This window comes from Cyrtonyx montezumae, unplaced genomic scaffold (genome assembly GCF_038088225.1).
Source record: "Cyrtonyx montezumae isolate F1298 unplaced genomic scaffold, pur_monq_1.0 scaffold_19, whole genome shotgun sequence".
Lineage (NCBI taxonomy): Eukaryota > Metazoa > Chordata > Aves > Galliformes > Odontophoridae > Cyrtonyx > Cyrtonyx montezumae.
The window spans coordinates 2,951,703-2,965,523 of NW_027071925.1; the positions used below are offsets into that span (position 1 = coordinate 2,951,703).

Here is a 13,821-nt window from a genome sequence, read left to right on the forward strand (position 1 = left end):
AACATTCTGCATAAATAATGTTTGTTTGTTTTGGTTTTTAAAACTTGGAATCGATGCCTGGACCAAATTAGAGCTGGAAGCTGAGAGGTACAAGGAAAGACATCCAAAATGCACAGCTTGCTCTGTATGGGACAGAACTGCTGAGGCTGCATCACTTGCAGCTCTCGAGCTTGGTGCCAGCATACAGAATTCCCTCCTTACAGCTTTTCCATGTTGTGTGCCAAGTATCCCGCTCTTCAGTCTGTTATAAATCTTCCCTAATTCTGTAATTGCTTTGGTAGCGATTATAGGCAGGCTCTTGTTGATCCTTCTGTGGTTTTCCTTTATCCACATTTTCTGTGGGCTTTTATTGTTGTTGATTCTCTTTTCTAGTTCCTTTTCTCCCCTTTTCCAATTCTAGCAGGCCCCATGACTCTGGTTAAGTGCTTCCCTCCAAGCGACAGTCAGAGCCCCTCTGCATCTGGATCTGCCTCTCCAGAGCAGGGGAAGGGGCACCTTGTGCCTTTGCAGCAGTTGCAAATATGGAAAGCAAACCTGTGAGTTTGTGCACTGAAAAATAAGCTGTGAATCAAACTGGGGGCTGCATTCAGGGATGGTTTTATAAATGATGGCAAGCAGACAATCAAGAACAGGTTTAAGCATAATTGTACTGTTCTCTAAGTACCTATGGATGTCTCTAAGCAAAGGCAGTAACAGTGAAACGACCGTGCCTGTTTGCTTAGCATACACTCAGGTTGGTTACTGCTCTGAGGACAGGTTGCAGTAGGTGCTGTGTGGTCCCCATCCCCTGCAGCAGATTTGCTCCATGCTTTGTGCCTCCCTGCAGCACAGCAGGATCAGTCAGCCTGACTTTTCTGAGCTCAGCGCTCTGTCTCTGCTCCACTTCTTCTTCCTCTCAGGGATGTAGGGCTCACTTCTTTAAAATGTACTTGTGCAAACAGCCTGACCCAGTGGAGGCACCTGGATAAGCCCCTGCTTTGATAAAAAAACAGTGGTGTTCTCACTTGGGAGGCAAGTGAGATCCAGATCTCCTATGGGTACGACTGATGCAAAGCTTGGTTCCTGCTTCATTCCTGTAGTTTCAGCTAGAACGCAGACCATAAAAGCCATAAAACCAGGTTGTACATTTGTGACAAATGGATTAAGCTTTGAGGGGTTTGAGAGTTTGACTTTGACCTGTTTTTGTTTTTCAGACTTCTAACTTGTTCCAGAAGTGCTCAGCTGGCATTTCTGAAAGCAGCTGAGGGATTTCAGAGATTCTTAGTGAGGATATTCCTGTAGGTCAGCTCGTGAAGCACTTTCCGGAGCCTCATTTTCAGAGGTGGTTGCTATTCAGAATGCAAAACTCTTATGACCCCTCACTCAGAAGAGACTTTTCTTCTGCTGTATGGGCACTGATTTCTGCTCCTTTTTGTCTCTTAATAGACCCTTCAGCTTTAATGCGAGCCTGAAGTGTTCCCTTCCCTACCCATGGGAAGGGCTGTTCTATGAAATATCCATCTGATGTACCTTGCGGTTGAGCAGATGTTATCTTAGTCAAGGCAGAATTTCATTACTAAGTAATTGGACATTCTTCCTGGTTCCTCATAATTAAGGCAAGAGAAAAGAACAAAACCTGCTGATTTGATATGAGTAATTGCTTCATTAAGTTATTTGCTTCCTCTCCATAACCATCAGCCCAAAGAGGAGAGCAGCATGACTGCCAGACCGTATATGACTGTACTGTGACAGTGGGGCTTTGTGCTGCATTGTCAGATGAAATCACAGGCAAAGGAGTTGGGAAACACCCTGCTAAGTTAATGCAACTCTCAGCCCTGTGCATTTAAGACCACAGTGAGAGTCTGTGTCCTAATGGAGTGAATCAGTCTCTAGAAACAGCAGAGAGTTAACGTGTGAGGTTTTAGATCAGCATGCTCGCCTTGCTTCCTGTGTCTGAGCGCTGTGAATCGATGTTTAGGAGCTGAGCGTCTGTGTCCTCTTACTGTGGAGCAGGCAGAAAGAAAGCTGCATTAAATCCAGGTCAGAGTAGCTCAGATCTGGAATATCTGAGCTGTGCTCCTTGGGAATCGCTCAATTCCCTTTTGTACTCTGAATTTATTCTCCCTAGGCCAGGCTTGCACGTGTGCTAGTACACATGTGGACCAATTGGTGAACACTGTACCCTGTGCCATGGGACAGGAAGACAGACTTTGTTCCCTTCTTCAGTTACATGAACTTAGCCAAAATGCAGGACATCATTTTATGTAAGAGATTCTCCATCTGTGTGGACCTGAGCTCCTCTCAGGCACATCTTGCTGCCCTATCCCCATGATTCATCACCCCAAATGCACTTCATAATCCTTTCCCTTAACTTCCTCCTTGCAAGCCTGAGAACCAGGCTTCTAAATAGAGTGGGCACAGGATTTGTGTGTGCCTGTGCTCGCTCAGAAGCTCTGTGGATGTAAACTGAGTTGGATTACCCCCAGGTGCAGGGGAAGCAGGCAGGGCAGTTCCAGGTCACTGCCCAACAGTCCGTGAGAACTCCACGTGCTGTGCTCTGCAACGCCTGTATTTTCCAGGAACGCTATCAGAAACTTTGCTTGTAAAGCTGATTTCTATCACCCCCTCAAAGATTTGGGGAGGTGTGCTGTTGAAAGAGACCAACTCAAAGCTCAGAGCTGACTGGCCCCATTTTCCTCCTGCTGCAATGCTAAACAGTAACAAGTCAGCCCTGAGTTGTAACTCCTGCTTAGATAAGCTGAATGCTGTGCTGCTACCTCCCTGTGCTGGGGAGGATGGGATGCTGGCAGAGAGCAGGGTGGAAAACTTTGCATCCTCTCTCCTAGTCATGCGGCCAGAAAAGAGCAATTGGGCAGGAGAACATTGCTGGGAGGATCATATATAAAACAAACAGAGCTGGAGGAGATGTGGGTGGTTTATAGCCCTAGCACCTGAGTTTCCACCTCTAAATCACTCAGATACTGCTCCACAAAGAGAGGCCTCAGCCCTGCTCTGTGCTCACCGCAGGTCTCTGCAGCATAAATTCTGCCTTCTCATTGCTGACTACCTGGGGAGCTCTGCTCTTCTGTAGCAGTGCCTTTTGCCTACCAGCAATGCCTGGGAGCCCCAGGGCAGCACTGAGTGGTGCTCAGCCCCTCCACGCCCTGGGAAAACTCAGCTTTCTTTCCCTTTTGCAAGATGGGAATCTTGATTCAGTGAGTCAGTGGGAGAAGAAGCCGTTGCACAGCTTAGCATGCCCTTATGTCTAATTTCATTTAGAGCAAAGGATTCTAATTTTTTCCCCCAGGTGCCCACTCTTCCCTTCTTTCTATGCTCCTGGTTGTGCTATGCATTGCTTGGTGCTGCTGCCTCCCCTGGTCTCTCCCTCTCCCTGACCCTTTGCTGAGCTCCTGGCTCGCTGCCCCAGCCCCACCGGCCAGAGCTGGCGGTGCTCAGCTCTCTCTCCTCTGCTTGCCGCATGATGTTTAGCTTGGGAGATTGCATATCTCAGTGCAGGACCCCCACGTGCTGGGGAATGTGCTTGCCTGGAGGATGCTACTGGTGGAGAGACAGCACGTTCTGCTCATAGAAAATGCCTCTCATGTCTGCTGTGATGCTACAACATGTGTGCTGCAGGCCGAGCCATGAGATGTGTCAGCTGGGGTAGGCTCAGCAGCTGCAGCCTCTGTGGGCACAGGTAGCACATCTGCATGAAGCAGGGCATTGCCAGACAGAAATGAAAGAGGATCATGCAGCCTCTCCCAACCATCACCAGCACTGTGCTGGTGCAGGAGTGCCAGAATGGGATATATGATGCAGAGGGGGTTCCCAGAGAGGCTGAGGAAGGAAAGAGGGTGTGAGTTGGCATGTACACCAGCTCAGAGCGGGTTGTCCTGCAGGACTGGTGCAGGACGCTCAGCGGTGCCTGTCTGTACTGTGGCTGGGCTGAGCCAGCAGCCTGAATCCCTTGCTTTCAGGAACAATAAATTCCCTCACTAATCTTATGAAACAGAAGAAAAACTATGAATGCCTTACCTATTTGAAGCCTGTGGGCTCTGCATTGTATTAAACATTAACCTGCCTCTCTGAGCTGAAGTAGTGACTCTCTCGGTAATTCTGAGGCCCAAGCAGCCAGAGAAAAGGATCCTTTGTTGGGCGATATTTCAGGAAAAATCCCTTCAGCCATTTTCTGTCTCATCGTGTTGGTTTGGCCCCGCAGCAGAAGGCTGGCTGTACAATTTGCTGTTTGTGTTTGTGCAGCCAGGCTGATCGGATGGCCGTGCCCGCGTTGCAGCTCTGATAGTGCCACTCAGCAGTGGGCACACGTGTGTGACCGTGCACTGAGCTGCACGTGTGTGCACATGTAATCACACACGTGCATACACCCGTATGAGAGAAGAGCACAAACGCTGTATTTTGACATTTTGTGGAATATATCCCCTTGAGCACTGAGTGTTGGAAGTAATCATGGTCATCGGAGAGATGCGGGCAAGAACAGAGCAACGGGATTAGTGCTGGGAACGGGTTCTGCTCCTGGCTCTGCCCTTGCTTGGTGTGTGAGGTGGAGAGAGCCATTGTGCATTGTTTCTTCTCTGTAGATTGTGACTAACAATTTCAAAAGAGCTTCTGGAAAAACTATGTATTGTTACTACGGGATTGGATATGGATTTACTTAAGCTTGTCTTCAAATATTGCTTGAAATGACCAAGAAAGGATCAGATGGGACCATGCCCTCACAGTCCTGCTCGCCTGCACTGTTCCTATGGGATTAGGCATTAGGGCTGGGGCATGAAATGATTTTTCTCCTACTATGGAGAGGTACAAAACCCCAAAAGCAACCAAAAATCCCTTTGTACTCAAGTTCTTCCTGAACCTGGCCACCGGATGGGGCCTGTGCTCAGCACCTTTGTGAGTGTCATCCAGCAGGTGGTGGAAATCTTGGTAGCAGTTGCTCAGTCCTTCTTTCTGCATTTCAGTGTGCGTTTAGTCATAGCATAGTCCTGTCTGTGTTCTTAATGCCCCCAGCTTTATTGCATTTATGTAACTAATTGTTGGAGGGGCATGTTACACAGCAGAGTGACCCGGCACATTCCTGCTCTGCTGGCAGAGCTGTGTGCTGAGTCCCCTCCCCAGTAACAGCCCGATGATGGGGGGATGCCAGATCCCAGTGCCTTAGGAACAGCTTATTCCATACGGGGCTCCCACGTAACTCTCCCCATGGCATGAGCCTGCGCAAGTGTTTCTCTCAAATTGCAGCCTTGAATGAGCCCTTTACATCTGGCCAGAAAGAGGAAAGAGATGTTTACACTGCCGGGTGCTGCCGGCCCAATAATGCACTTTGAACTAGAATCAGCCAGGCTGCGGAGCAGATCTGACCAGAGCTGTTTTGGCAGCAAAGGGCCGAGTCAAAGCCGTGGGGTGTGCCGGGCTGGAGGCATGCAATTCTCTTTCCTTCCATTGCCGCACTGACTGACGGCAGCGGCTTTTCCACGGCTGCAGGCTGGCAGCAGTAACCCACAGCTCCCATTTGTTTTCTGAGGTGATAACGTGTGACCGCCAGGGAGGCTGCACCCCGCTCTACCCCTGTCCATGCCGGCAGAGTTGGAACAGCCCAGAACTGTGTGCGAGATTAGGAAAGGTGTGTGCTAATTAATGGGAGCGCTGCGCTGTCCCTCGGCCGCGTGTGTGGATGTGGCACTGCATGTGTCCCCTCCTCATCCCTGCCTGCATCGACACAAGGACTGAGCCGTGACCGCACCGTGCTCCTATGAGCAGCCTGGAGGGACGGCATGAGGAAATCGACGTACTCAGGTGAGCTGCAGCTCTCTCCTCTCGGCTCTCTCCTTTTGTGTCTGGACTGGGAAAAGAAAAAGGTTTCAAAACACAAGTGCAACTTGAACCAGCTCCTTTCCCTCTGAGTGGTTCTGGAGGGGAGAATGGAGCTGGTTTGCTGTGTGTAAACAAACCTGCTGACCGATGGAAAGGGCTGAAAGAGTAGAACAAACCCAGCGTGGCAGCTCGTGCCAGCCTTGGTGGCATGCAGCTTGTTTGGAGGACACCTGTGCCAGCACAGAGCTGACTCAGTGCTGAGCTGCAGCTTGGGATTAAAACAGGATGTGTGCTTGATGTCACTGCTTGTGACACTGGCTGCCTCCAGGGCCACGAACACTGTGCAGTTCTCTCCCTACTCCCCACCCCAGCTTTGCAGTCTTACCCTTCAGGGTGAGGGCTCCAAGCCCTTGGCTTCTGCAGGCTCAGCTGGGCTCCTTCCTTCCTAGCTGCTTGGGAGCAGGTAACCACAGCTGATAGAAAAGGGCTTTGTGCCCAGAGAATCTCCCTGCAGTGCTACCTGGTTGATGCTAAGCGAGTCAGGGGCATCCCTTTTGGGTGCATTTCTCTTACTAGAGTCACTGAATGGACTGCCAGGGAGGTTTTGTTAGGATGTGTATGCTGAGAACAACAGGAGACTTTAAGACTTTTATTAGCACATCATAATGAAGTTGGTATGAATGGGATTGCGCCTAGGGAAGTCTGTTGTTGACCTCCTGGGGAGCATGTAGTGGCCAAAGAGGCAGGCAGGAGCTGTGCAAGAAGAGGCATGAGGAGCCCTAAGGACCTGAAATTAAGGCTCCCTGCAGATGAGGCTGTGTGGTCCTGTTTGCTTGGGGCTGACTGCTGGGGTGAAGCTGTGACCCTGCAAAGCCCCAGATGTGACTGATGCATCTCTGGTCAGTGTTCACCTCCATGTCAGTACAATGTGGTAAAAATAAGATCAGTCAACATCTGATCTTTACCTTTAATTTGAACGGGACTACAGTTGTATTTTGGAAACTCTGTGGGGTTTTGAGTGGTATGTAGCAGCCACTTATGGAGAAAAGAAGGGAAGAATTGCATCATTGCACAGTGGTCACCACTAATCTTGGAAAAAGCACACGCAGCCCTTGTGTGCGTCGTGAGGGCTCTGCCTTCAGTTGTGGTCAACTGGGCCCTCACCTCTCCTGACTCACAGGGAAGGAGGGCACAGGATGAGTAACTTACAGCGCTGGGAAGGCCTTGGAGAGCAGCCAGCATCGTGTTGGGCAGAGCCAACCCTGTGTGTCCTATACATCTGATGGGTTCATATGTGGGGGAACAGCAATAGTGATTTCCTTTAGGAAATTTCACTGGAATCCAAACTACTTTTCGAAGAGATGAGTGTAAAGCACTACAGAGCCTCTAGGCTTTCTACTGATAGAGAAATCCTTTAGATGACAGATGAGTAACTTGCCAGTTAAAGCCTGTACTGCTGACAGCCCTTGACAGGCTGAAAATACAGTGCTTTGCTGAGAAACTCGCTGAAGTTGGGATAATTAGCTACTTCTGTACCCTTTTTGAGGTTAGGGAGCACCTCTCTCACATCTTTCATATTGTTCAATTTAAAATAGAGTCATTGAATTGTTTGAATTGGAAGGGCCTCTTAAAGGCTATCTGGTCCAACCACCCTGCAGTGAGCAGGGACACGCACAGCTCCATCAGTGCTCACAGCACCATGCAGCCTGACCTTGGGTGTCTGCAGGGATGGGGTACCACCACCTCTCCAGGCAGAGTATGGTGGACCAGGTCCCACTGAACCCAGCTGGAAGGCTTCACTTGACTTCACAGGGCTGAAGCTCCAGCTCTGCCTTCTGTTAGCACAGCAACCTGTTACCAGATTGTTCCTCACTTCAGGCAAGTTTTCCCTTTTCTGAACACCTTTGCAGGAAATCATTACCCATCTGCTACGACTTTTCAGCACGTGGCACATAGGTGTGGTTGGGCTGCAGCTTACCTGCAGATGCTTTGCCTCTTTCTGATAAAGGGAGGTTCAGACCTTTGTGCCATAGCTGCAGGCATTGCAGCTCAGCCCAGCAGTGCTGTTTTCCTGGAACTTCTTGGCAGGAGGAGGGCAAAAAAGAGATTTTACACAGCAAGTTAAAAATGAGAAATAGCCACTGTTGAAGCCAACACTTAAATGTTTTCTTTTGGAATGTCTATTATCTCAGATCCTTAAGAAGGAGAGTTTCTTCAAAGATATTTTAGTTGTCCTGGAATACTATTTTAAAAAGGGTTTCTTGATTCTCATTGCCCATTTCTGAAGTGCAGTCACAATGCCAGAGAAGAAACAGTCTGGATTCATGACAAATGATTGCTTTATATGTGTTTTCAAGGATGCTGGGATGTTTTGGCCAAGGACTGCTTACAGTTTCAGGTTTGTAAGTTGTTGACATGCACTGAAATAGGGATTAAGCTATTAAGGGTACCTCCAGAACCATCAAGTGTGGTTGTGTCTCACTTCAACTGTGGAATCTTTGTGTAGTGATAAGACATATAGAGAAATGACTCCTCATAGATGAGCTAAGGTTATAGGGGAAAAAACTCAAGACAAGCAGAATGGTGACCTGACTGTTGCAGTGGGATCTTTTCCAGGCTGATACCCCTTGAGAGAGGCCCCACATAATTCCCTCCGTGGCTTTTAATCTCACTGTCATAAAAGCTTCGAGGTGTGGCAGTAGATGACACAGTGCTTGCAGAGCCCCATCGTTCTGCCCTGAGCTGGAGTACCTGGTGCTCTGTCTGAGCTGTGGGGGGACGTGCAGAGTTGTTCAGGCACTGTTCTTCAGTTCACTGATCAAATGTTGAGAGGAAGAGAATAGAGCTTGGATCCAACAAAAGCATTTGTTTAACTGAAATTGTCATTTTTAACAGAAATATGAAATATTTTGTTTTGAGGTATGGAGAAACAAAAGAGCCATTTCCTTGAGCTTAACTCTCAGATAGCTCCTGGTCCTCAAAACCTGCCTTGCTGGGCCAAGAACTATGATAAAAATAAATGATTGTCCTGAGGATTGCTAATCCACCACAGGAACCAGATCCTCAGGCTGTGCCCATATCAAACTTAGTGCTCAGAACCTGAATTCAGTGCAAGTGATGCTGCCACTGCTTCAGAGGCTTTCCCTAAGGCTCCTCAGGTTCTTCATTAGTTGGTTGTGCATGGGCATTGTGATACCTCGTGTTATTGAAGGTAACAGGAAGGAAAGGAAGGATTACAGAATGAACTTGTTTATTGATAACCCAAGAATAGCAGGAGGCTGCTGCACAAAGGGCTTTGTACCCTGTTTCAGGATGCAGGTTGGCTTGCTCAGCTGCATGGATTAGAAGCCATAAATGAGACCCATGTGAAAGCTAGTTGGTACCCAATGGCCACAGCCTCACATAAACCCCCAAGCAAGAGAGAAAACAGGCACGATCCAGTTTCTGTATGGCAAACACTTGCTTATTGTTTCAGGAGCTGCGTCACCAATTAGTCCACGCCTCACACTCACATTTTCCAACCAGTAAACAACATCCCTGGTGCTGTTCGTGTTTATATATTCTTCCTGCTGGGTTTGCTTCCCTTCACTTATCTTTTTGCCACTCAATCCATTGCATCATATCAATGGCTGCTCTGTCACTCTGCTGCATGGCAGTCATGTTTCTGATAGCCCGTGATGACTGATGTGATGTCAGGAAGAAGGCTCTCCAGTGGCAGTGCCATGCTGGGGAGGGTGGCAAGATGGGTTGGGTTGGGTGCTCTGCCACTGTCAGACCTGGATGGCACGTGAGGGTAATGGTAAGCATCCTCATGTCTGGTAGGAAATTTTCCCTTGCCCAATTGGAGAAAGCAAGGCCAAGACATGCAATGTGGAGTAAGGAAACCTTGAGCTCCCCAACTCCCCATCCTCTTTAATCACAACTGGAACATTATCTCCTGCTGGCCGTGTGGTCCCAACTCCACCTGTGCAACCTTTTTTCCTACAGAAGCTGTGTGCTGAGAGCAGTGGTGCAGTGGGAGGGAGGTAGTGCTGTTCTGGAGAGTCAGCCTGTTCCCACACTGCAGTGGCTTTGCAATGACAGCGATGGCTCCGAGCACCCTTTGGAGATGTTATGTTTTAGAGAGGGGGATCAGTGTTGCATCTGGGCACATCTGGGTCCTGCACAAGCCCAAAAAGGATTCCAGGCTTTGTACTTAGAATGTAATTTTCACAGTCATGTATGTGAGATAGCCTCTTGCAGAGCTCAGTGGGGTTCCAGACATCCAGAGATGCTTTTAAAGCAGAGGACAGCATTAGTGTGTGATGACACTGGGGAAGGGTAAGGTAACTTTGTCCAATGGTGAGAAAGCAGCTGAAGGCAGAGCAGAAGGGGCTCATTGGGAAGTTACTGTTCACCCTTTAACACTGATGATTGTGTTACAGCAGTCTGAAGTGTGGCACAAGCCACATCTGTGACATGAACTTTTAATTTTGAGGCGGGCAGGTTCAAATCTGATGCCCAGAGCATAAAATCATAGAATTGTGAAGGTTGGAAAGGCCACCAGGATCATCTAGTCCAACCACCAACCCATCCCCACCATAGCACTAAACCACATGGCTCAGTGTGACATCTGCTCTGTTTGTGAACACCTCCTGGGATGGTGACCCCGCTGCCTCCCTGGGCAGCCCATGCAGCACTGAGTGCAGCTGTTCCCTCTGTTTCCCTCAAGCCCTGAGCTGCCTCAGGGGCTGTAGCAAGCTGGAACCAGTAGCAAAAGGTTTTTCTTATTATGTTTTTTCCTTGTCCGTGTCAGATGAGTATTATTTACAGGAAACAGCCTGTGCAGCTTGGAGATTTGTTTAGAGAAGGAGCGTAGAGGGAGGAGTCAAAAGCATAATGGAAATAAAAAAGGTCACAGTAGTGCTGCAGAAAGTCTATAATTTCCTGGTGTGGGAATACTGCTGTTCTGGAGACTGGGGACACAGCAGAACAGATTTGTTGCTCTGGTTTTAAGTGGCAACAAAGCTTATCTCAATGGGTGCTGGAGGCTGCTGTCTCCTCAGCATGCCCAGAGCCACATACCTTTGCTGGATGCAGTGGAGATGCCAAGGAACGCTGAGTACATGTGCTTGGGGAGCAAGTGGGAGTCCTATCCTCCTGAGCAGCCCCTGGGTGTGAGTTTGTTTTTGATGTTATCATGGGAAATGGGGATTGCCTATAGCTTTATGTAACGCACAAGATAAATAAAGGAAATGAGTATGAGGTGCCCTCAGCCATTATTGTTGAATGACTCAGTGGCTGAGCTGCAGTGCCTAGACACGTACAGATAGAAAAGAATAGCAGATCTCAGAGGGTTACAAGTCAGGACAAGGGACCTGCACACGATAGATGATGGGAGATTGCAGGGATGTATTCAGATAGGTTTAAGGCTGATGAAAAGCTGTGAGCTAGCACGGCTGCAGGCTTTGGTTTGCCTGCAGGAGTGGTGTAGATGTGGACATGCATAGCATGTGAGGGCGTGCAGAGTGAGCATCCCACGTGCACAGCAAGTGTCCTGCACCAGCATGGTCATGCTGCACTGTCCTCAGCATCCCCAGGCTGTGGCTTTGCTTCCTGGTGCTCTATTTCTGTTCTCCTTCTGAGGTGACTTCCCACTTTTGAAATTAAAAGCAACATTCTTTATTATTTTCAGTTCAAGTGAGGATGACACATTATTCATTGCCCTCAAAGGATTTCACTTGCTGCATGGAAATGTGACAGTCCTGAATTGCCATCGTCCTCCCTGCCCTCTGCTTTGCTTTGGGGGATCTTTCTGTCCTCACTGATCTTCGGTGCTCTGACAGTAAGAAGAGTCACATGTGGTGTATTGCTTTTATCTAAGCTCAATTGCTAGAAGCACCAGGAAATCCTTAAAATCAGTCCTCTATGTGCTCTTACAGCTCTGTTTGAAGCATGAAGGGGTTTTATATTTGGTGTCCTGCCTCCATGTGTTTAAGAGAGCAAATTTTATCAAGCTGGCTGTAATACCAACATGTGGATTGAGTTGTGTCCAAGCAGCACCAAGCCCACTGCATCCTGCCCTTGGATTTCAAACATCTATTTTTTGTATTATTTATTTTTTCAATTGATAGCTTACAACTCTCAGAACTGGTGACTATTTACTGAATAGTTCAGACTCACGCAGCCTGAAGGGCTGACATTACCGGAGCTAATTGTCCCTTGATGCTAATTGTCATTCAGCTACATCTGCATCTGTAAACAGTTTCTCAAATTGCTGCACTGACAAGTGAGATGCTTTGCTTGGCAGGTCCCACACTGGAGCAGGGGAAGGTTGCTGGTGTGGTGCAGTCATAGGGGGATGTCATGGCTTGGGTGGTCTTCCCCTTCCCGCTTGGCAGCTGCAGCACAAGGCTGTGATTTATTTCCTGGAGTGGATTTTTGTCAGATAAACCCCCGAACAGTGATGTGAAATAAACTGACAGCTGATTTTTGCAGCTTTTGTGGTGAGGGATGAGCTCAGCCATTGTGTGTTTGATGCATCTGCAAAGTCTCCAGCCCTCACCATGGGCTCCAACACGTGCCAGCTGCTGTCCTGGATAGAGGTGTCAGCCAGACAGGCTTTGATATGGATGTAATGCTTTTGAGGATAAGAAATGCTTTTGGTGTGGTGTGGGTAGGCAGAGAGAGAGGAGGATGACAGAACTATGTTTTATTTTTGTTTGCTTTTGTTAAATTTATAAGGATAATCATGGGAAAACAAGAGCCCCTGTGCTTTCTTTGTGGTAGAGAAGCAATGGTAAAAAGTTGTTTCATAATCTGTCTGGAGCCTGGATTAACGCTCAGATCTTACTGAGCCATTTATGCCCTTTGGGCCACGATTATAAATACGGGAGTGCCATGGCTTATGGCAAAGTACAGGTGCTCATTATGACAAGCATCTGTATTAGAACCTTTTACAAACTGCTTCCATTCCCTGGTGGAAAGTTTGTGGGCTGCTGTTGGCACAGTTTGTAACACAGGAGGGAGAGCTATAGCAGCCCTGTGCACTGGCTGTAAGGTTGATCTGAGATGCAGCCACAGCCCTAGGAGGAAGACCCAACCTTAGTCCTGGGTGAAAGTGAAGTGTCCTCATTCTCTTACAATGCAGAAATACTTCTGTGGAGCCCCTCCATCTATTGTTTCTGCACTGTGCTCTCAACTTGCACTGGAGATAGAGGAGATGGGGTCAGAAACTGAACCATGGGTTCTGGGGACTTCTGTGCCAAACCTGGGGCAGGAAGAGGAGGAAGCAAGAAATCCTGTAAGGATGCAGGAGAGAACATTGACACCGAAGGCAAATGATGTCTTCAGAGAGGTGTGCTACAATGAATGGGAACAGCCAGAAGTTGTACTGGATCATACTGGGTGGAGGCAGGAGGGGTGCTGGGATACCCTCTGAGAAGGTTGTGTTGGCAGTTGGGCTCAATGATCTTAGCGATCTTTTCTGACCTTACTGATTCTCTGATTCTAAGGTAAGAGCTATTCGAGCAGCACCTGAATTGTTCTGCAGTTTTTCTTGTTTTGGTACAAGTATGACAGATATGCTGGTGAGGTAGTTGGTGTTCTCCGGAGCAGCAAGGCGTTTATTGATTTCTACTCTTTGAACACACTTCACAGTGGGGTTAAACATCTGCCCAGGAGTTCACCTTTCCCACAAATAGCATGAGAAACATCAGTGGTTTGCAGGGTTGTCCTCAGAGCTTCCCTTGTGTGAGCAGAGCACAGGTAGAGGACACAGAGCTCTTTGTGCCCATCAGCCAGACCCCAGCCCCTAACCCTGATCAGTGGGGAACACTTCCCTAGATGCTTCCATAGGCCCTGTGCTAAGGGATGGCACAGGCCCTGCAAGCGTCATCTGATGGGAGTAAATCCACTGTGTTGGGATTAAGTTGAATTCTAATATTCTCTAACACAGTGGCATTTCATCCCAGCGTGGGGTCATCTTCATCCTTTACAGCACTATATTTCACATTTCAGATAGTGAGTGAATGC

The 13,821-nt window shown here is 48.3% G+C and overlaps 1 protein-coding gene across 2 annotated transcripts in view; it reads left to right on the top strand.

Annotated features, from left to right (window-relative positions):
- Nucleotides 1–5,708: 5,708 nt before the first annotated feature.
- Nucleotides 5,709–13,821, top strand: part of SEPTIN9 (septin 9) — a 92,754-nt gene continuing 84,641 nt past the window's right edge. Inside the window, exon 1 of one of the 2 annotated variants that reach the window (XM_065735166.1) lies at nucleotides 5,709–5,790. In XM_065735166.1, the coding sequence (XP_065591238.1) occupies nucleotides 5,769–5,790 (22 nt within the window). In that variant the 5' untranslated portion in view covers nucleotides 5,709–5,768. The remainder of the gene's footprint in view (nucleotides 5,791–13,821) is intronic. The other variant, XM_065735169.1, reaches the window with a different exon arrangement.